The sequence below is a fragment of the Drosophila willistoni genome (assembly GCF_018902025.1).
Source record: "Drosophila willistoni isolate 14030-0811.24 chromosome 2R unlocalized genomic scaffold, UCI_dwil_1.1 Seg167, whole genome shotgun sequence".
Classification (NCBI taxonomy): domain Eukaryota; kingdom Metazoa; phylum Arthropoda; class Insecta; order Diptera; family Drosophilidae; genus Drosophila; species Drosophila willistoni.
The window spans coordinates 19889234-19913920 of NW_025814050.1; the positions used below are offsets into that span (position 1 = coordinate 19889234).

At 37.7% G+C, this 24687-nt stretch overlaps 1 protein-coding gene across 2 annotated transcripts; it reads left to right on the forward strand.

The window, feature by feature from the left end:
- Window positions 1-652: 652 nt before the first annotated feature.
- LOC6642530 (protein sister of odd and bowel) lies at window positions 653-2828 on the forward strand. 2 transcript variants are annotated; one of them, XM_023175852.2, is made up of 2 exons: window positions 653-2081; window positions 2187-2828. In XM_023175852.2, exons 1-2 carry the CDS (start codon window positions 835-837, stop codon window positions 2635-2637), a joined length of 1698 nt encoding a protein of 565 aa, XP_023031620.1. In that variant the 5' UTR covers window positions 653-834; the 3' UTR covers window positions 2638-2828. The 2 variants fall into 2 exon arrangements, with proteins under 2 accessions (XP_023031620.1, XP_023031621.1); XM_023175853.2 differs by having other exon boundaries at window positions 653-2085; window positions 2187-2213.
- The last annotated feature ends 21859 nt before the right edge of the window (window positions 2829-24687 follow it).

Genomic DNA, 24687 nt, shown 5'->3' on the forward strand with positions numbered 1-24687 from the left:
TCCGTGATCTTTTACCAATATTGTGCAGCGCGACGGCTGATCAGCGCAAAAGAGACAAAGAGTTTTGCAAGAAGAAGAGCAAGAAGAAGACGATGTGGGCAAACAACAATGAACAAAATGAAATGCGTATAGTTTACGGAAGTGTTTAACGGAAACGGAAATAGAATTAGAATTGCCATTGGAAAATGGTTCAAACTTCAGTTCAGGACTACCGCAAGGAATAGTGAACAAACTGTGGCAAAATCCAACGATATTTATTTAAAATCAGTGTAAACATTAGAGAGGATCACCAGAGGGCACGCTATATAAAGTTACTAAGCTTTGGTTGATGAAATTGATCGCTTTGCGTGTGCCCAGGCTGAAGAAACTAAAGTAGAAAACGCAAAAGCGTGGCTCCTTTCGACCACCAAATCCAACAAGCTGCCAATTTGTTGTCTTTGTGTGAGTGTGTGTGTGCTGCTTGTGTGTGTGTTTACTTTTTTTTTTTGGTTTTTCGTACGTCAAATTCGATTTTTATGACTTTTGAAAGCGTGACTAAGACGTGATTTATGATGGCGTGTGGTTTTTAATATTCATGTGCAAGCGCAGAGAAAAAAAAGAAGAAAAAACCTTGCGTAGGTGCGCCAAACAATAAAACAACAACAGCACACAAAAAAAAACGGCTAAGAAATAACAGGAACAAGCAACAACAACAACAACATACACTCTCACACAAGTTGCATCTTTTGCTGCCCCTGTTGCCAAAGGAACCCAGAGGGCAAACAAGAACTTTGAACAACTCTGATATCCTGCTGTGATTGTGTGTGCGCCTGGTGGATACATTTCGGGCTTTTTATGGAGGCTGTTAAGCATTTGAGTGCCGCTAAGGCAAATGAGAAGAGCAGCCACCACCATAATCTCGTTGGAACCAGCAAAGAATCCACAACAACAGCGGCAGGAACAGCAGCCTCAGCAGCAACAGCCACATCGATTTCTGCACCAGCAACACAAATTTCACCCACAGCAATAACGACAACAGGTTCAACTTCTAAGCCAGAATCATCCAGTAAAACCTCCAACACAACACCATCCACTTCACCAGTTTCAAACAACAACAATAACAACAAATCAAATAATGCTGCCATGGCTGCCGCAGCAACAGCAACAGCTGCTGCTGCTGTTGTTCTATCATTGCAAGGCACAATGGTTAGCAGTCTACAACAAGCTGCCCTTTTGCCGGCCAATTCAGCAGCAGCAGCTGCCCTCAATCTCCAAGCATTGGAATCCTATTTGACTCTACAGCGCTTGACTGGCAAATCAGATGTATTTCGTTTCAACAACACCAGCACCAACAACAACAACAGCAGCAGCAGCAACAACACCAGCCCGAATGACCATGATAATTGCAATTTACCTACATTAATTGATATTGCTAGCATAGAACTTAAATCCAGTTGTTCATCCAGCTCATCGTCGGCCACATCCACAGCCACGCCTCCCAACGCCTCCCAGTTAACCCCAACGACCCCAACGGGCAGCAGCACAAACACAACAACAACACCATCGACAACAACAAATCGAACAAAATTACCCTCAATCGGTACAGTGAGTGCGGCAGCTGCTGCAGTTGCTGCCAATCAACAGGCAGCATTAGATTGTGCCGCCGAATTGGCTGCAGAATGTGCCGATCTTCCTCTACTCGATGCTGATGATGCTCTGTCCTTTGAAGCTGGTGACTTGGATGGCAGCTATGGCCAATTCATGTTTAATCCATCGGCATTTGGACAAAACGATGTGGCAGAGGCCAATGCGTCCTCGTCCTCCTCATCGTCATTGCAGGCCACCATGTATCAGGATAAGATGTCCGTTATGGCTGCTGCAGCCGGAACAGATGACTCCAATGCCGCAACATCAGCGGCAGCAGCCGCCGCCGCCGCAGCTCAACGTTCGAAGAAACAATTCATTTGCAAATTTTGCAATCGTCAATTTACCAAGTCTTACAATCTACTGATCCATGAGAGAACCCATACGGATGAGCGTCCCTATTCGTGTGATATATGCGGCAAGGCTTTCAGGCGGCAAGATCATCTTAGGGATCATAGGTAGGTAAAGGAGAATTCTTTAATAAATTTTGTGATCTTTCTTAAGGTAGAGGTTCATTTTCATTTTTGTTGTTTGCTTTTTTCTGTTTCTCTCTTCGTTTTTAGATACATTCACTCCAAGGAGAAGCCATTCAAGTGCGCTGAGTGTGGCAAAGGTTTCTGCCAGTCGCGCACATTGGCAGTACATAAAATTCTCCATATGGAGGAATCACCGCACAAGTGTCCCGTCTGCAATCGCTCGTTCAATCAGCGTTCGAATCTCAAGACCCACCTACTCACCCACACGGACATCAAACCATATAATTGCGCATCCTGCGGCAAGGTCTTTCGACGCAATTGCGATCTCCGACGTCACAGTCTGACCCATAATTTGTCGGCCACAGTTGGTGGTGGCATTGGTGGCATCGCTGGTGATTTATTTGCAACTAATTCTAGTTCCAACTCCTCCGATTTGCTGCTTATCCCTGGAGCTAACTCAACTACAACAAACAATCTAGCTTCATCTACAACAACACAAACTGTCTCGTCACGGGATTTGGTGGCCGTTAGCGATTGAACTGATCACATTTTTAGGTATAGTTTTATATGTAGCATCTATCTCTCTCCATTGCTCTCTTGCTCTCTTTCTAAAATCTCATTGGCAAAATCCCTCCACTAATTAAATGAAATAAAATGTCTCTCTGATCTGTGTTTTGATCTTATATACTTTGCCTTTAAGTTGCTCACAGCTTACATTTTAAAATTATTTAGAATTAGAAACATTATGTTTAATTTAGTTTTAAAAGCAAAGTTTGACTTTATTTTAAGAACTATTGAATATGTGTATTTAGATTAAGTTACAAATTGTCGACTCTTATTCTTAATTCAAATTCATGATATAGCTTAGAAAATATATATAATATATACATGAAATATAAAACACAAATTGTCTTTCATTCTGATTAAAGTATGCAAATTATTAACTCATTAAAGAACTGCGCTTAAATGAAAGAATCAACGAAACAAAGTGCAAGTGATTTTTCATAAAGGGAAGTTTTGGAAAGCGTTCTTCCATAAACCATTCATTACACAAATTTTCGAAGACCCTTCTCCTCAACGTGACCCCTACTTGAAATCAACCCCATTCAGTTGCCTAAATGACTGGGCCACATACAAAGACTCATATACCGGGAACGAGATTATAAAAATTATGAAATCAAGTAAAAAAGACTTATTCAATATACCAGAATTTGACAGTTTTTTACAAGCATTTGGTTCATTGTTTTAGCTTGGAATGTTTGATGGAAGAAAGAATTAAAAAAACTTAAAAAACTTTAGCAAATTTCGTAAGGTTTCTGTTCAAAGAACTCCCATGCAAATATGGGAAATATAGGTTGGGACCCAGCAAAACATTGAACATCTTGCCATAATTCTCTAAAGAATTCAAATTATTAAATAAGTTGAAAATGTACACCCTTCTTTTTTCGATCTCTCGATCACCTTATACAAAAAAGTATAACTTTTAGATAAGCTTTTTCTGGAGTTTTTAGGGGCTGTTAATTAAACACGAGTTAACCTAGGGACAAAATGGTCTGGAAATTCCCAAAAAACTGAGAAAGAAGGGTTATATATATGTCGAGTGTCGATAATTCTTACACCGCTAAATCGAAAACCTCAATATTTCCAAACAAACTGCTGGTTCCTTGAAACAACTTCGTTGGAATGGAAAACCTCTGGAATTCGCAAAAAATGCTGTTCGCTTGCCATTTCGAATTATCGAGACTCGACTGTTTAACCTAAACGTCACAAGGAAATGAAGGTCGATAAAGTTTCTTAAAAATGTGCATCTTTGCATCCTGTAAAGTATGGACTGTCCTTTACAGTAACAAACATTGGTTGTCATTAAAACTGATGGACAAGACACTTATATTATCAATTTGTTGTTTTCTTACGACGGACATGTCATTGGATTAAGTTTATAATACAATTCACTTGTATTTAGTATATCCTGGTATGTATTAAGCAAGAAAACTATACGAAGGATTTAGTACATAGTTATAGAATGCATAATGAAACTTTTATCAAATGATCATCAATTAAATTTCAAAACAAATTCAAAACTTAACTAAGTTATAATGCTACAAACATTCGTAATTTCCGTTTTCACAATAATTTTTGAATACCCTCACATGTAACGAGTATACAACGAATATGTTCACTTACTCATGGAACTCACACCATTTACCATTTGTGTGGGTTGTCTTGTAGTTTACACTATTTACACACACTTGTAGCGAACTAAAATCAAATATTTGTACCGATGTTTATCACTCAAGTGCCAACAAGGGCAATTAATGTACCATTAAAGGTAGACACCGTTTTTTCCACCCAACAGCTACAACAACAACAACAACAACAAAAGCAAAAACAACAACAAGGCAAGACAAAAGGCTTGGGTAACCCAAGTGAGTACTCTGGTTTTTTTTTCCCTATGTTTTGTATTTTTTGTTCCCAGGTTTCGTCGTTTAGGCTCTTATCTTCTAAGCCAAACAATGTAGAACAAGCTTGTCGAGCAGGCGCTTTGGGCCCACCCACAATGTTCCTGTTGCCAGAAAAGGCCACATACTCACTCTCACTACCACTCGAAAGCCCAAATTAAGAGGAAGAAGAATTTCCAGAAATTTTTGTTTTATGTCCACGAAGACTTCATAAGCCAGGACAGATTTCAGCTGGCCGGTTAAATTTTATTATCGAGCTTATGCCAAGCAAGCACATACTAAAAGAGTCAAAGAATAACTTGAGTTACTCGAATTTTAAATACACTTGACTTATTTTTAACCTTCTTAGGAACATTTCCTTTTGAAAGTATTCAAAAATTGTTGATAAATGGGAATTTAGGAATCGTAGAATTTAGTTGATCAAATATAGTTGCTTTGATTTTAGTTCCCTCTCATTTTGTTAATAAGAAATCAATATAAATTGGTATAGTAAAACGCTCTTCCTTACAAACATCTTACCAAATCGGTTATACATTTTCCACAGACTTTGGTAGAGTATATATTTACACACACATACATTCATATATATGTATAAAAACGAAGAGTTCAAAAGCAAAAGCCGAAAGCAAAGCCAAGTCCAAAGATCTTTGTCAATCGTTAAACGGTTGAAACTTGTCTTGTCGCTGCATTTCCTGTTCCATGCCCAAACTCAAACCAAAAACCCAAACTCAAACTCAAACTCAAACCAATTACAACGATCAAACAACAATTATGGTCCAAAGAGGTCTCGAACTGTGACGCTTGTTTGCTGCCTCTCTGCAAATATTTGCACGGATATTGTTCTATTCCAGTCGAAAGAAAAAAAAAAGAAAAAAGAGTCTAAAGGAAAAGACAGGGGAAACAAGCACAAGACACATCTATAGCCATTAGGGTCCCATGGGTTCCTTTTCTCTGTTTTCCTTTTTGCTCGCTCTGCGAATTGCCTGCAATTTCACACTTTATGCGCGACGGCTTCATTTCCAGACTCACAGATCATCCTCCTCATTCTCATCCTTTCATCCTCATCCTGAACCTCATTCTCATCCTCGTTCGCCTCGTTCGAACCGGCGCGTGCGGGTGAAGCGGATGTTTGAACACTTTCAACCAACCAAAACTACAACTCTGACTCTAAACTCCAACTTCAACTCTCTTCCCCCTCCCCCATCCACATGAACTTATATTGATGGGAAAATTATGAAATTCATTGTTTGTGTTTGACTAATAATTATGACAGCAAACGCATTGTCGTCATAAAGGGAAACGCAGCACAGGCACTGCGCTGGCAGTCAGTCGGTGGACCGTGGTTGGGGGAGTGGAGCAGCGCACTAAATTCGCTTTGAGGTTTCCGCACCGCCCCATTGACGATGTCAGACAGCAACACCACAGGAAAAAAAAGCAACACAGAACTGACTAACTCTAATAAGCCCATCAACAACTTTCAACACTTGAAGAAAAATATTATTATGAAATAGATGAAGAAATTGAAAAAACCTGACGACACTCTTATGGTATGGCTGATAAAATCACTCATACGCAGTGTTGTTCAACACATTATTGCAATTTGCAAATATTGAACTAAGAATAAATAAAATCTACTGAGACTGAAAATGTGTTTTATATTAAAAACTAAAGTTTCAAAAAAGATTTGTGAAAAATATTTTTATTTTATATTTGCTCTGATTATTCTTAGATTGGGAATTATCTTAGGATTTATGTGTGTTTTAATTATCCATTTAGTTAGGTATAGAAAAATGAGTAAGAAATAAGCCAAGAAACCAAGAAAGTAGTTCGATTGGCGAATATTTCAACATTAGAAACACTCAAATGATACAAAAGAAACTTTATCAGAGAATTCTTCCTAGAAACAAAAGTTACGCTACCAATTTTTTTCAGTGCATCAAGTACCAACAATGTTGTTGTCTAGTGTTCGAGGCGTGGCACCTCAAGCTCTTTATATTTTGTTGTTTTTTTCTTTTTTTTTTTTGTGGATTCTTTGAAGTTTGTGTACTACCTATGGGAGAGAAGAGAGATATTTTTCTTCAGTTCGTTGTGCTTGTGAAATTTTGTTGCGTTTCCCGGAACCAACGCAAAAAGCGGAACGTTCTCTTCTTCTCTGAGATGGTTGTTGTTGTTGTCGAGGGTTTTTTTTTTCTTTTTTTTTGGGTGAATGTGAATGTAAATGTCATGGTTTGTCTGTCGTTTGGTCATTTTGACTTTGGCCAGTTAGTTGTCGGCACCATTTGCTTTATGATTTGATGTATGCCAACACACCAAACCCCCAAACAAGTCAGCCCCCGGCACCTCAATAGGGAACGAATTCATGTTTGCTTTACGTTGATGTGTGTGTATGGGTTGGACGAGTTACTAGCTCCACCAAAACGTTTGACGAAACGTAAATTATGCGGCGTTCTTGTGCCTAATTAGGTGTCGTATCGTAAATGTTTTTATACATCTATGTATGTACATACATATGTATGTAGAAGGGTAGAAGACACGCAGAAATATAGTGGGAAGGCTGGCTTAGTGACAACGTGTTAGCATCTAACAAAAAGACACCAAAGGCACACACTATGGAAGCATGAAGAGAAGAACATGCATGCTTGGGATTTGTATTTTTGCCACCTTAGTGTGTCTCCTACTGTCAGCTTCTTAAAATCGAAATTTGTAGACGAAACTGCAGACAGATTTTAGTCGTACTTACTTACTTACTTGCAGTGTCACAGACTATGTGTCTGGCATGCCAAATCTCAATTTGTGTAAAAGAAAAGCTGCCGAAAATCGTGCGACTGAATAGATGTACGTTGCTTATACAAACCCACCAAAGAGACAACGTTTCAACAAGTTTCCCAAGTGGTTATTACATTTTATTGGACGGTACCCACTATGCCGACAACGACGGCAGGCCTCCAAAAAAAAAAAAAAACAGGCACTATGACAAATGAAATGAGTGAAAGCGAGGGAGGGGGGTTGGAACTGAGATCAGTTCCCAAAGTCTTAGTCTCTCACGTTTTGTGGGTAACAACATTCCAACCTTCCCCACCATGCTGTACGGGTATATGGTATGTACACACGTATATACATATATTCCAGCCATATCGGCTGTCGGTTTGGAGTTTTTATTGCACGCAGGGCGCAAATGCAAACAACAAATGCGACAAATGTTATATTTAGAGTTGAGTTGAGTTGAATTCTAGCAAGCAAATCATAATGATGATGATGATCATGACTGACTGACTGACTGCAATACTGAGGAAGGTCGCTGTTGGTCGGTGGTCTGCTCTATCTCCCTCTCTCTCTCTCTGTCTCTCTTTCTATCCATCGTCTGAGATGTGGAGTGCTCTATTTGCCCTCGGCTTGTTTGACAATGCCCGCGGCACGTAGCACGGAGCAGTCACCGCGTCGTTTTGTGTACTACACAACACATCACAATCATCAAATATACAGCGAAAAAACGAGTGTACGAAAAACCCACCACACACACATACAGTGTGACAAAAACATGGAGACCATCAAAAGCTAGTTTCATTATATACATGAAACTAATTGATGATGCTTTAAAGAATCTCATAATCTACGACGTCATTAAACTTGAGCTACACTTTAAGAATTGCATTAAATCTAAGGGGAATTTGTTCGTTTTCATGGAAAGATTTTTTAATTTTAGACCGATAAATTATCGAGATCTTGAAACTAAGTAGTCGAATCGAAAACTTTGAGAATTTGAATCATATTTGTTTCCAAGTTAAGATGAAGTTTAACCTCAAATTATCGATTTCTTAACGATTACTTATCGAATTCTTAAGGATTATATTATTAAATCATTCACGATTATTCAATTGATGTTCAAACTTCGATCCCTTTTCTAAAAATCGATGGATTTATTAAAAATTGCCTCAGTTGTAACCACATATTTTAACTTTGATAACAATCTTTTCTAAAATAGGATTATTTACTTAGTTGAAAAGAAGATCGTTCAAAAGTTATCGACTTTTCGATCAAGTATCGTGCTCATATTGGTCGTTAAAAATTAGCCATATCACGATGAATAACCACAAAGTTTGCATTTTTTCACGGTGTATTCACACTTTGGATACAGACAACACAGCCCACCATCAGATAGTGAAAAGCGAGCTTATCTTCCACTCATACATATACATATTTTAATGCATATATATTCCCGGGATATGCTTAGATGTAAGAGTATAGGTTTATATGACTTTTCGGAAACTGATAAGCTCGTCCAGCTAATTGACTGAGTGAATGACTGACTGACTGACTGACTGCTGACTGGGGACTGATGCGGTTAAATTAAAACGAAATCATTTGCAAAGCAACTCAACTCTCGCTGCCGTTGCCTCTGCCGTTCTGCCGCTCTGTCGCAGTCAGCTCCTTCTGTAAGCAGACCCGTTTAACCCAATCCCACTACGTCGGCAGGGCGGGCATGATTAGAACCAAAAACAATCAAACAAACACACACATCAAAGACTTAAATGCCGGCAATTTGTCATTAACGTAATATACTGACAAGATTGCTTTGCACGGAGTCAGAGTGCTTGGAGTACCTCGCACTATTTAGTAACCCCCCGCAACCACTCCCCCCCTTTACGATCTGCTGCTAATATTTGTCAACAAATATCGAGTTTAGCGTCTGTCAAGGTGTTGTAATAGCCCCGTACGCTGCAGTTGTAAATTTCCGTTTAGTATGTGACATATTTTTTGTCGAGTACTTTTTGGGTCCGAGAGTGGTTGAGTGGTTTTTAGGTAATTCTTTTTTTTTACGTTTTTGTACGTTTTTGTTATGTACTTAAGGATTAGCAATGTGTGGGATTTTTTCTATTTTATTTTAAACTAGTCGGGTTTCTTTAGGGCGCTTGTTTAGGCAACTGATTAATAGGCCATTAGTGAAATTTTTACCCACTCTCTCTCCCTCTCTTTCTCCTTGCCACTATCACTACAGGGCTATTTACATATGAGGGAGCGGGTTGGGTTTTTGAAGTTTCAAGTCGGAACAGTTCTTAAGAAAGTCCAAAAAGGAAGTTGATCATAAATAAGGCAAGAAAAATAATAATTCCCTAACACAAAAAGAAGAAGACTAAGTAACCAACGATTGACAAGACACTTTGCGTCACTTGGCTATCCTAACTTGAAAGCTGTTCTTTCTATTACGTAGATCTGATTTCTAAGAACCATTCATATGTCTTTGGCATTCGATTTCTCCTCTTGAATCCATTCCATTTCACAGCTCCCCCCCAAAAAAAAAACTTCATAACTAATCTGACAGTTGTGACATTATTGGCGCTCACTTTATGCCCAATTAGGTTGAGTCTATGTCAACGATTACGACACCTAATAACAGATTTTCACATCGAGAATCGAGAACAGATAGACAGCTAGATAATTCAAGAGAAAGGCGACAAGAAATAAGAGGATGGTTGAATGGTTGCTTGAAAATGGCCTGCAGCAGTCCCATATCAAAACGAAATTTCAATTGATCAACCAGTAAGAAAACCAGAAAAAAAGACGTTTATACCTAAGCCGATGCAGACGAGCGAAAAGCCGAGCCACACAGCGACCAAAAATCCCCATACCCAAAATCCAACAGATGCACTCCGTAGGCACGGGAAGGTTCCGACTCAATTATTTTGTTACGTAAGCCGTTCGAAAGATCAACCAAGCATATAACCAACAATATCCCAACATTACTCTCTTCCATCTTCATCTCCATCCACTCCTCCTCCTGCTGCTGCTGCTGCTGCTGCCGTTGACAGTTAACGGGTCGGGTTTTAAAGTGCCGTTACCCAACAGGACATGCAGATAGGACATAGATATTTCACGCTTATCAGCACTCGACAATGAAAGGACATGGGACAATTTGCTGGGACATAGGGTCGTCCTGCTTGTTATTTTTCTTGTTTATTAGCTAAATAATTTGTGCACACTTTGCACCCCATTTTGAAGAGGGTTGCTCGATGGGTTGCCGGTGGTGGTGGTGCTGGTGGTGGATGATGTCGCAAAAGGGGCGTGGCATGGTATAGATTACACAAACAGTTGCCATTAATGGTCGCTACGTGGGGATTGATGTTTAGCCACCATGCTGCGATAATTAAATAAGCATCGAGGCGGGTTGAAAGCGCGTTAATGTTTGAAGTTTCGTTTTGATTGCCGTTTATTGCGTGTTATCTCCGGTCCCTACCCTCCCCTCTCCCTCTTTGTAACCTCTCCCTTTTTTCGCCCATTCAACTACATAAAGATTGAGCCTTAAGGCTACGGTAGTAACTTGATTTTAATCTTTGTTGTTTTGTTGTTATTTTGCATATTTTTTGCATATCTCAAATTGAAATCTGACTTTCTGGTCTTTGATGTGATATTCATATTTTTGTATGCAAAGAGACTCTATTAAAGCAAATAATAGAGCACATGGTGAATCAAATCAAAATCCAAAGGCAAACTTCAGTGATTTATCACTTTATTTGGCATTTCCTCGAAATAAATTGTTCTGAAAAAGTTCCTAACGCACTTAGTGGAGGATAAGCAGGTTGATTTGCAAAGCTCTCTAAGCAATAGGGAAAAAGAAAAGAAATGTTGGTTATCGTCGGGGTCACCAAAATTTAAAGTCCAATTTGGCAGCTTCACATCGGGGTCACCATAATGTCGTTTGCATTGATAAATTCTTGTCGAAGTCCCTCGAATACTTAGTGTATGTAATATATCATCAGGGCCGAGGAAACGTCGCCATTACTCTCGGTAACAGTTAAAGTTTTCAAAAAGCTTTGAGTTTCTGAACTGTAGCCATTTTGCGTATAAATTATGTCCACTCACTGGTTTGGTGGCTACACCACACTACTCATTCAACACTTTGAATGAGAAACTCTTTGCATGCGAGCATTTTCATTCATAGGCCAAGTTTAAGTGCAAGACCGAGATCTTTTCGTTTAACCGGATGTGGGCGTTAGCAACCATGTAATCTGATCTCTGACAAATCGGTCTATTAGAATCGTCGAAGACTGTGTTGAAATATTTGTCGCAAGAATGGACGCTACATTTTCATTGTAGCTTACAAACAAAAACGGATGGCAACAAAAAGGAAAAAAAAAATAAACAGAAACTTAAAACAAAAAGAAAACCTTAAATCGGCGTAGGTGGCGCTGGTTTTAGGGCCAAAAAGTGCATTCAGTGCTTCAAGGTGCAGCAGCAGGAACGGAAAGAAACAGAGTCTTCGACAGGCCAAGCGCAGGCGCGTGTGCCTAGCCCTTATTTCTGGTCGTTTATTTTGAGGTTTTTCTTCTTTTCTCTGCGATTTTATGAGGCGCAAGTGGCGACGTTTTGTGGTTGCAAGGCAGACACACAGAACCGTCGATGATGACGACGGAGACGACGACGACGAGGATGAGGCTAAAATGTTGCACATTGCTGTTGCCCCGTTGCCATTGCCGTTGCTGGTGGCGGCGGCGCCGCAGCAGCAATTCATAAACGTGGGCGATTGATTCTTTCTTTCTCTCTCTCTCTCTCTCTCAGTCACTCTCTTTCTGTTGTACCTTATGGCCTCATCTTTGGGCTTTGCTTTGGCACTAAGGCACGGCAAATGGCCCGCGGCATTGCGATTGAACTTCAAGTTATGATCGGAGTCAGAGTCGTTGGAGTAACAGCAACAACAACAACAAAAACATTGATGGACGTTCCAACTCACGAATGTGCCAGGCCAAAGCTTTCGGGTACGCGCCCGGCTATGGCAATATAACAAACAATTAAATGTATACGACTAAAAGGTACTTCTTAAAATCAAGACCATTACGTCGGGGTCACCACACTATTTTACATTCTAACCATTAACAATGAACGCATCGGCGTAATCGACGAAAACTAGGTTTCAGTTCTATATCAAGTCTGTAAAAGTTTGTCGATTTGGAATATATTTCCAATCTTTTATTTGCTTTAGGTCTTTGGTGCCCGGAGTATACCCTTTTTGGTCTGTATACTCTAGGTACAAAAACAACACACGCTGTTACCACTTATTGATGGCACATTGTGATGATGATGGTGATGCGTTTACTCCAGAGCAGCAGAGTTGAGCACAGCAAGCGGGCCCCAAAACTTCAACTTCAGCCCTCACTTCACTCATGAGCACGTCGAATAGAGGCGTTCTACTCAAATGTATGATACCCACCCACGAGCAGCAGCTCAGCAGCCAGCCAGCCAGCCAGCAACATTGGAAACGACAAAGGGGGCAGCGGGGCAACAGCAGCCGCAACTATGATGATGACTGGGACTGTGACTCCACCATGGAGTTGCCGTTGCTGTGGCTGAAGCTATTCAGTGCCACTCCCCCGTTTGCCCTTCGCCCCCGCCTTAAAGATATTTTTTTCGGTTAAGGTGCATCCAAAAGCAGGCAAAAAAAAAAAAGCTACACAAAAAAAATCTCCGCATGCATTCATTTTTCTGTTTTTTTTTTTTGTTTTTTGGGGGAACCTCGAAAAGACAATGCAAAATTAAGCGTTTCCTTTATTATTGTTGCCGGCTGGTGGTTGGTTGGTTGGTTGGTTGGTTTGGTTGACTGGCTTACTTGCTTGGGCTTTTGTATTACTTTAAGGTGTGCTCCAGGTAATAATTTAGTTAAATCATATTTTCGGCAAAAGACCAAACACAACTCTGCAGACAAACGACCAGCGTCGATGAGCGTCGAGCGACGACGATGATGTTTGCAGTGCAGTAAAAATTATTTACCTTTAACACTCACTCACCTACTCAGCGCCGCCTATTTGCAACATACTACACATACTTATGTAGGTCCCAAACGACTCTTCAGCTCATCGCCCATCTCTCGGGTCTTCTCTTCAATGGCACAACAATGTTTCACACACACGCACACACACACAGTTTTCAACGCAAATTTATACATTTCTAAGCAGTTCAAATACATTAGCTTGCTCCATATCATAAGACGCCATACTTACCATAGTCTGTGCCTTGGGATTTATCGAGAAAAATTCCGTAAATCTTGCGAAAGGCAGCAATCAGAAGAAGTTCATAGTTCATAGTGCATTGCAAGCATTTCCCCATGCGTTAAAAGCAGATAAAGTGGAGACTCATTTAGAAGACGGTTAGAAAAATAAGCTTTGTCACAAATCAATTTCATTTAATTTACCAAAAGTATCTTTTACACTATACATATTAGGCTCATTTGACTAAATGATTGGGAATTAACTTAAATGAATTAGTTTAGCCAGGATTTTCATTTGCTTTCCAATGCTGTCATGATTATCATTTAATAACTTCTAATGAAGACTTACAGGGCAAAGCCTTGTATTTCATAAGCCACATTTTTATCCATAAAAAGTTTCAGGAAATACATTATATTCCAGTATACCATACTTGATAAGAAATACATAATAATAATAAATTAATTTTCTTCCAAAAAATTATGCAAAAAGCAAAGACTCTCATCATAATTTGAATTGTATATCCTCTGGTAAAACACAGAAAATTTAGTGAAAATAAATTAACTATATAAATTTTGGACAATTCGAAAGCTGCCCGGTTACGACTTTTAGACCCATATCCACTTTGTCTACTGGAATAGAATCATAGTCACACTCTAACAAATTATCCGCAACTAATGAAAAAAGTTGATATATTCCTTACGACCTAAATCCTTTATTCGACTCGGACTACATAATACTTAGTCATTTTAACAATAAGACTTCTTCATCTACCTTATACCATATAAAGAATTTTAGCTAATTTTGTTGAACTTAGAAAATGGAATCATCCTTTCTCATTTGCTCGATGGTTGATGTCATCGAGGCTACCAAAAATTTAATTAATTTGTTGGAAGCGTGAAAAATGTTGTATATATCGTAAGTTTTGTTGTCTAAAACCGATTTCAAGCTGATTGATGATGCCAACGCTCGACTTCTTTGTACTAATAAATTCTCCAGAGACAAAATTCGGAGACAAAATCCTAAAAGAAGAGACAAATTCTTTGGTCAGCCGTATAAGATAAGAGGCCACATACCATCATCACCCAGAGCGAAAGCAAGAGACCAAAGAACTGGGAAAGAGAAGTGTGGAAAAGAATGATCACTAATGTGAAGATGGACACATTTTTATTCGTCTTTTCTTCTGTGTGTGTGTGTGTGTGTTTGTGTGTGTGTGAGGTTAAGGCCTTCTTCTCCTCTCTCCCTCTGGTTTTAGCTTCTTTCCGGTGGTTGACAGTTGCAGCCATAAATAAACTGACAATAATTTTGTGGCTTTTTGTTTTTTGTTGCATGTGTAAACAAATTAGAAATCAAAATACAAAAATTGATAACAATGTTGAAACAATAAACATTTTTCTCGCCCCAAAACACACAAATCCACTTAAAGAAAAACGCCACCCGAAAAGTGCGTCGGCGTCTCATCGCCGCGGCGGCGTCATAGAGTGACCAGCGGCCAATGCGAATCAGACGGCAATTTATTGATGAGTTTATTGCAACAATTTGAAATGGAATGGGGATGAGGGAATGAGATGTTGGAATTGGAGACGACTCAAAAGCATGCAGCTTGGATCTGGCTAAGATGATGTCTATGTTGTTTACCCTTATGAATGGATTCTTTGTCTCGGAGACAATTTGTAAATTTCGTTTTATGTTCGTTGAACACAAAGAAAAAAAAAACAACTAAACCCAACCTCTAACCCAGCAGCTGTATTCAATGCTCGAACAATAAAATGGTTTAATTATAGACACCGACTATTTAATACCTTGAGATCGTTACCGATGTCAAGCTTATAGATCGCTGTAATATATGTATGCATAATTCTAAGCACCAAAATTTCTTATAACGATCTATACGATCTTTTCTTGATCTCTTTTCAAAATTGGAGAGTAATTCGTTATTTCATTGAATGGCTTAAGGTAAGAAAGTTTCATTTCCGAATAGGTTTGGTATTAGAAATAAAATTTTAAATGTTTCGTAAGTAAAATATTGACTTAAAAGCTAACGATTTGAAATGAAAGAGATGGAAATTTGCTTTCCCACAAATTAATTGGGAATCATATATGGGAGAAGGTCTTATAGATATTTAGAGGGATTTTGTGATTGGATAAAAAATATCACTTAGCTGTCAATTATTGTATCCAGTTTTCTATACTTATTCTTTTTTATTCCTATTCTTCAATTATAAATATTTCCCACTCTTTCATTGTATCATTCATTTCCAAGTATTTTAGTAGTTCTTAACTCATATTCACAGTTTTTATTTGAATATAAAAAGTCTTTCTTTGATTTCTGTTTGTTTCTAATTGAGTTCTGTGTAAAATGTTAAATGTTAAAAATGTTTTATAGCTTTATCTATATTTGTAGTATTTGAATTGGTTTTGTAGCAAGTATTTTCCATTTCCGTTGTTTACAATCAAAGTATTCAAGTGGTTCGAAGAATCGCAGGAGCATTGTAGAAATTCAGGTGTCTTTTGTAACCTTTAATATACCTTTTTATACATTTTAAGCATAGGGTAACAAAATGTTAATTTTAAAAATCATGAGTTTCGTTCGGATTTTTTTTTGTTTTTAGTGATTTTTTTTTATATTTTCTGGTCACACCTTAAAAATTTCAACAGCGGCCACGACCAGTGTATTCGATTTAATGTTGTTGTTTCTATTAATGTTGTTGTTGTTGTGGTTGTTGTTGTTGCTGTTGCGTTATACAGAAGGTACAAGCTCCTAACTGTTATTTATCGTTAGACAAGACAAGCGGCAAGCTGCCGCGAGGGTGAAGACCAACTACTATGTGATATTTATAACGTAAATTTATGACATGCCGAAAATTTGTTTGCCTTCTTTCCAAATAGAAAAAAAAAAACAACAATTTATTATGCATGATTTTGACTTGAAGTAGTTGTATATACATATATATATAGTAGGTGCGAGATAGAGATGAGTTTTGATTTCTTTTTGGTTGTCTTTTGAATTATGAACTTGTTTCGCCGTTAGATTTGACTCCCAAATCTTCTTTTAGCTCTTAACTGATTTAGTTATTTGTTTATTGTGTTTGGAAACTTCCATTTAAATTTGTTTGCCATATAAATCACAGTTGAGTAACCAGGAAATATTCAACTATGTGTATATGCAAAATGTTAAGTGTTTGCTTTGAAAATTGGCAGAATACAATGATACACTGAAAGAAAACGAGACCTATCAGTTGAACGAAACCTATCAGTTGATCTACTACAAATTGTATAGAAAGAATTGAGAATCCTTGAACCTGTTCACTTGGTATTCGATATTTCTTAGAGTCAATTTAGCAAGACACTGAATTTTGCAATCTATTCAACAACCTTTTTCAATAACAACCAAATTTGGAATACTTTTAGCATAAGCTAAAAGGTACACTTCTATGTATGTAGGAAAGAATATATGTATAAGTGGCTAATAGATTCCTATCCTAAACTGAACTTTGGCTTATAAATGTATGAAGTACATCATAGCCAGATAAATATATGTAAGCCTCAGAATTTCAGTTGACCAGATCAGTTTGGTGATCTTAATAGACATTTTATTTAAATCTATTAATAATTTGTAACCAAGGTACAATATTTTACTAAATTTACCTTTTCAGGCTTAAATGAAAGTAGGTATAAAGGGCTAATAGATTACTAACAATAAGCCAAACTGAACTTTGGGTAATATATGTATGTATATCAAGGCCAAATTAATCAGAATTTGAAACCATTTTATAAATTTTGATCAGATCACTACCAAGTGTGATCAACAAATCTATTAATAACTTTAAAAGTATGTAACTATGGTCCAATATTTTGCAAAATTTAGCTTTTCAGGCTCACACCTATTAATATGACTATAGGTGTATGTAAGTAGATCACAATTAAAAACCAAAATCGTCTCTTGCTTATTATTCTTTCTCAAAGATTTAAGTTGTAGGATTCTGTTTCTGTTCTGTTTATTCTCCTTTTGATCAATTTATGTCCAACAAGAAATGAATTTTGTTAACACAATTTTAGTTAACACATCAAGGAATAAATTTAGTTACCACAATTAATTCATCAGGCCTTTTTATGGTCATGTGAGATAAACGTTAACTTATAAAATATTCCTTGAATTCCTTTGAATTTTATTTATGATACCAATAATATAGGCTCAATTTAAGCAAAATTTTGCTTATCTGATGGCCATATTATTTACTGTTTTTTCTAGATGGCGCTTATATCTTGCTCTCTCTCTCACTCTCACATATGCAGTTAGCTGCCTGTCAAAATGTCAAGGCTTAAGGCCAGCAAAAAGAGGGCGAAAAATAACAACCAAATTTCTTCACACAATTCAGGCATAAAAAAGTAATACCCAATTAGCTGGCTGGCAGCGGCGGCGCCTTACCGCAGCAGCAGCGGCGGTAAAAAAATAATCATAATCGTAAAAAAAACACACACACAGAGAAACCGAAACAAAGAAAGATGAAAACCGAAATAACAAAAAACTGTGGGCAGAGTGCGACATGATGTTGATATGTTAACAAGACACCCCAAGAGTCCCAAGTGCCGAATACTCTGAACACTGCCAAGTGGTGACGATGATCCTCTCAGCTCAGGAGTTCTCAGGAGTTCCTTTGGCTGTCACAGTTGGCATTCAGATAATCCAGTAGCCGATGTTTGAATGTTTGTGTGTTCTTTCCCCCTCCCTCCACGCCACCCCTCATTTTGCGTCAAGGATGCGGCGAGTGTTGGTTTATTTCTTTTTCTCTGAAGACTTTTATTTTCACATAATCAGAAAAAATTTTGTTTGTTATGACCTAAAACATTTTTTTTGTGGTTTTTGGTTTTCTTTTTTTGTTGGTGGTTTTCAAAAACAAAAAAGATTTATTTTTATTGATGAGCATATAAATGCTGGATCAGAGCTTTTTGGGTCCGTTTCTGTTTCTGTTTCAGTAGTTGCCTGGTAGTAGTAGTCATCACCCAACAGCGGGGGGGGAATATTCTTCGCCTCATGCTGTGTGAACGACATTTTCTTTTCGGCCTTTGATCGGACGTGGGACAAGGGGGCGGGGGAACTATCTACCACCTCCTCAAAACATTTTGGATAATTCATGGAACTTTAACCGAACCAGCACACAATGTCCAATTCGAAGTCATCTCTACACAAAATACTATATATATTCTCATTAAAATTGTGCTTTTTGGTTTTTGGTTTTTGGTCTGGCACCGAAAGGTGTCTCCTACTCACTGGCCAAAGACGAAGACGTCGCCACCGTCACCACGCCCACCCCCTGTGGTTTTGCTTCCGTTGGAGACGCCAGTCTGGCATCTGGATATGGGTTTGCATATCTGGGAATGGTTTTGGACAACAAAAACCAAAAAAAAACGAGAGAATTAAAGGCAAACAGGCAAATGCTTTTGCCTGTTTACGTGCAAATGTCGAAACAATGATATTTTTTTAAATTGATAAAGATTAACCATAAGTAAACAAAAGGTAAGAGCAGCTTAATATAAAGCATAATCTCTGAAAAGGCAAAAAACATAAACTTAGTGTTTAGTATAGTGTTTATTAATATTATTGTAATATAATATCTCAATTGTTAAGCTGAAAAGTTCTTAACTGTCTAATAAGAAGAGAAATTCAATTGAGCATCTTTTTCCTAATACTTTGGAAATATGGCTAGTTTTATTTGACGTAAAAACTAAGTTAGAAACTTACTATCATTTAAGGGGAATTTCGCAAAATATGCATAAATATGATTCCGAGCATGACAATTAGTTAAAAGTTTCGAATTTATTGCACTCATGTAAATGTTGCTTACATATGTAGAAGTTGTAAAATAAAAGCTGATGATTTAGAAAATATTTGCTATCTCTTAAGTCCTTTAATCAAATAATAAAGAGAAAAATAAATGGTTTTTGTATATGTATAACTATTCCCTATTTGGTGAATGTTATGCTTCCTAGAGTAAATCAATTACAATACAGTATTTGCTTTGCTTACGTCACAAATGTTAATTGCGATACATGTAATTGCACACTCACAAACACATTCGATTGGAATCAACTTACAAGAACTATCATGAAAAGAAATCATAAATATCGACTTACCTTGCCAATTGCTGTTTCTCTCTCATTTATTTCTCTTTTAAGCAGGGTCTAAGCAGGATATACTCTTCAAGGGGCGCACACAAATGCTTAGCTTATGTCGGCCATATTCCCCCTTGCTAAGCCCATGCTCTCTAGGTGTCTCTCAATTTGCAATTACTTGCACCCACACATTTACACACGCGCAGACCCAAAAGCACAATAATATTGACGCCGACGTCGACGACTATGACGAAATTCGAAGTTCACATTAAAATATTTAAAATTTACTCGATTTTTATGTTCTTTTTACATCAAATGAGTTGTAATTTAATTAACCTCATGGCGATGAAAATTTTAATGATTGTTTACGCAAATATTGTGGGTTCCTCTGCATTTGATTGAAAATTTTGGCATGCCAATTGCACGAGCGGTAAATGCAAACTGAAGAAGTTGCAAAACGGGAAGTCTCTGAAGAAAGAGAGTGCGCGATAGAGAGACGTGTAAAGAGCAAATTAATTCATGGCTTAACATTTCTGATTGATAAAAAATGAGCGAAAAAAGCTTCTACTTATTCATACATACATACATATTTATGTATGGAATATGTTATTGATGTTTTTATATGCATATATGCACAAAACTATAATTATTCACCTCCAGAGATAATTCTCTCCCTGGCAGAGTTGCCATCTAGCCTTTTTATCTCTTTCGCACTTGTGCCTGGCGAGATTCATACAAATATGGCAGTTTTTACAATTATTAAATTATTGAGTGCAAAAGAGATACAAACTGTTAGATGTCCTACACAAATATTCTGTAGTCTTCTGTTCTTCTGTTTTGTAGTAGAATAAGTAGAAGCGATCTGCACAATCTTTCGGTCTTTCTCTTTTTCACGTTTTTAGTTTTATACCCAAACTTTCCACTGTACCTACAATTTCGTTTTTTACAGTTTTTCTATAATTATTAAAAATGGCGTATTAAACAAAAAATCCACCATAAACTTTTACTCGAACATTCACTTTCGCCTAAAACTGAGATTTAGTAATTTATAATGTCGGCAAAAAACATTGAAATTTGTATAAATACTTAATTTTGATCGATTTCAGTGTTAATTCTGATAAATACCCTACAAACGCCAACAGGGCGTATTGAATTTTTTTATATTTCTTGCAGATTTTGTTATAACCTTTTAGCTATGTTTAAAAGGTTATAATAATAGAATGTATGTATTATATGTATATGTATAGTATCTTTAGATATAACCTTTCATAATTGGTCAACATCAGCCGGCAAACTTATTTTTTTTGTTTGTTTACACGTTCATTGTACAGGAATGTCTTGAGCTATAAAGTTTAAAGACCTGTAATAATGTAATAATTTATTTCAATCAACAAATTTTGTTTTGGAAATCTTATCGAAAATTGCCAAAACGGGATTTTCCTAAAATGGAACCCTTTTCTCGTCCACTAGTTTTTGTCATATGTATGTGCCTTAGTCTGAAATTTAAAGTCCTTTATATGTTACATAGAAACTTAAGTAAGTTCTAGTATCAATATTTCAATCCTGGGTTCAATACCCACAATCCTAAATTGTTTTTTGTTTTTGCCCTAAGTACTTGAAGTTGTTTCCTCTGTGTGTGTAAGGTAAAACTTTCTCTGTTGCAGCTCCCACATAGCCTCAACCTCATCATCGTCATTGTCATCATTATGATCATAGGAATCGATTTGCCGACGCCTTGTCTGTTGTCTCACCTCACTCACGTTCATCATAATGTCGCATAAATAATAATCAGAAAAAGGTAAAAAAGCTATGACAAAAACGACAAAAAAGAAAAAAATAAAATAGTTACCAATTTCTATGATGCCGCCGTAAGCCACCCACATGCCAGCCAAGCAGCCAGCCATCAACCCGCATGTTAGGCAATCGTATCTAAAAGACAGACAGAAAAATGTCCAACAAAGTAGCCGGCAAAAGTTGAAAATTTATTTATGTGCGCTAAAGTACCTCGAGCCTCGACTCGGCTCGACTCAAGGCAGAGTCGACTCCAATTCAGAGTCCAAGCCAGTGCCCAAAGTGTCAACCGAAAAGACCACAAGTCGGAGACGGAGTAAGACCAAGACCAGCAACCAGTTAGCGATCTTAAGACTTGTGTCTCTCTCTCTCTTTCTCTCTGGGTGCAGATTAGTTACATGTCAGTTTCAATTATCGTCGAGTCAATTTGTTGAAAGGCAAAAAACGAGAAAGAGATTCAAAGTTGCGTCAATCGATACGCAATGAAACCCGGGCGATTTTCGCTTGAAATATTCCAACAGCGAGATCTGAGCTGAACTGAACTGATCGGGGGGCTGGGGGATAAGGGGGAATTGCTGCCACCAAGTGAGCCTGATTATCGGAGGCCAGGACAACGACGCACGGATCACATTGGGGAACGGAACGGAACGGCAGGGCGATGGGATGGGATGGGCATAGGGCATATAACTCAGATGCTCTGCTATGATAATTTTCCTTTGGATCTTTGGACTCGAGAAATTGATGATGTTGTGGATGTTTGGAGTCAGCTTGTTTACACAATTCAGCGCACATTGAGGTCGCTCTCCATCTATCTCCCTCTCTCTCTTGCTCTCTCTCTCTCTCTCTGTCTCTATCTCTTGCTTACGAAAAGTTAAGGAATTTGTTTTTCGATCAAAGAAGAGCCGATCTGAAATCAAGATCAAGATTGAAATCAGTTCTCTTCTCTTTTCTCCTGCTCCTTAAATTTTGTTGTCTCTTGTTTGATGGTGGGCCAACAAATTGGTATAAAATCGATGATACATAAAGCATAGCTAGACAAATGTAGCTAACGAGGGTTAATCTAAAAGTTTGAGGTATATAATAGAGAATAGAGTTTAAATTCCCATTGAAGAATGGAAATTAATCAAATTAGACTTTTCTTAAATGAAATGAAATTATGAAATGAATCCTGTAGTTATGTGTGTTGAATGCTCTTTATCAAGGACAAATCCTTTATCTTCCATTCTCGATAAGAATAGTCGGTAGACTTCTTTGGTATTAGCCCTCGTTAAAGAATTTTCCAATATTTTCAGGCCTCTTTTTTCATTCATTCTCATCACCCAATTCACGTACAAGCTGCTCGCTCACGTACATCACCTATTTGTCCAAGCTGACAATTTGTCAGGTCTTCGTCGGGGACTCTGTCGGTGACTGTTACTCTGTGTGTGGACGGAATCTGAGCCAAAAGCGTGTCAACACATTGTCTGAGTGGCCTCAAGTCACCGCCTCATTTGTATCTTTTGGCTTTGGAGCTTTACTTTTGCCTTTTACCTGTGTGTGTGTTGCTGTTGCTGTTGCTTTTGCTTTTGTTTGTTATTCTTTAACCCATTTGTCTTAATGGCTCAATGCAAGAGTCACAGTTTCCGACATGGAGTTGGTTCGAGTTGGTTTCCCATAGCGTTTTCAGATTGCAACTGCAATATCTTTTGGGTCCCACGCACCTGGCCTGACTTTGACACCTTTCAGTGTCATTTACTGAGACGTTGTTGCTATTGTTGGACAACTTGTTGCTGTTGTTGTTGTTGCTGTTGTTGTTGTTGTTGTAGCTGTTAAGGCTAATGCGAAATATCGATATCTGAGACGATGTGTGTGCATTGCTTATTGAAATTGTAAGAACTCATAGTTCCGGTTAATGACATGTATCTATGAGAGGATTTTGTGGTCAAGGAAATGGTTATTACTCATCCTTAAGATGGCTTAAAACTGGGAAACAATTTGTGGGAATCACACAGAAGAAAGAAGAGTTAGTAGAATACAAATGGAGCAGAAGAACTTAGTTAGAAATCGAAGAGAGCCCTTTAAATGAAGGGAACTACATTAAAAACTAATTTAAAAGTGTTAAAATTATCTCAATTCAACTTTTAGTACTTTAAATTTAAGTGTTTGTATATCCAAAATCCAAGCCATTAAGCTATTAAGGCTAATCATTCTAGTTTAGTTATATGAAACAAAGATTTAGACCGAATCATAAGTAAATGAAGTACTTAGGTATACCATACACCAGTAAAGCAAATAGTTCAAATTTATTAAGGAAATGCATTTTCACATGCCTTTTACAAGCGTATCTTAGTAACTCGCTCACTCAATCATACGAGCACCCTAGCGCCCCCACCAGCCAACGGCCAACTCCGGCCGGAAAAACGTTTATATGCATAACTTGACTATTTTTTGTCCGATTTTGATCAAATTTGGTATTTTGTTGGATATTAGTAACAAATTTAAGTGTACCAAATTTGATTGAATTAGGTAGAAAAATGCGGACAGACGGGCGGACGGGCAGACGGACATGGCTAGATCGACTCGGCTGTAGATGCTGATCAAGAATATATATACTTTAAGGGGTCAGAAAAGCTTCCTTCTGCCTGTTACATATATTTTGGCGACTTTAATATACCATTTCACCCTATGGGTATATGGTATAAAAACGTGAGAGATGAGATCCTACAACTTAGTCTAGTTGTTAGATTATCCACATTTCTCACCTTCTTATTCTTCTTAGCTTTTGAAAACACGATAACGAATACAAGATGGTGATGTTAACTGCCTAAAAACTTCCACATTCCTCCTATCTCTCAACTTACTTAAAGTTTCCCAAATAATAGCAATGATTCACACTTTATGCTGATTTCACCACAGTAACTTGGCAATTTCTGGTCTTCTAGAAATTCTTATCATCTTATGATATTTACCTTAAATTATTTTCCAAAAACAAAACCCTTGCATCATCACAAATTCACAAAAAACAAAAAATAATTCAGGTGGCCGAAACGAGATCATAAAATAATTGCGATTAGCTTCAAATACATGAGAATTACAAGTTGTTGAACACATAATTCCAGTAGTTTACCTTCTCCTTTTCTTTTGCGATAAGAGTTAATTAGTTATTAAGCAGAAACTGAGAAATATTTGATTTTTGATGTTGTCCGCCCACAAAATTATGACCATGATAAGGCCTATCAAGCGAATTATTGGAAGACTTTCTTCCATATC

Bases quoted from the DNA above. Each gene is read 5' to 3' on its own strand.
- LOC6642530 (XM_023175852.2), top strand. From the start codon at position 835: ATGGAGGCTGTTAAGCATTTGAGTGCCGCTAAGGCAAATGAGAAGAGC. The intron at 2,082-2,186 runs GTAGGTAAAGGA...CTTCGTTTTTAG, and splicing joins GATCATCTTAGGGATCATAG to ATACATTCACTCCAAGGAGA.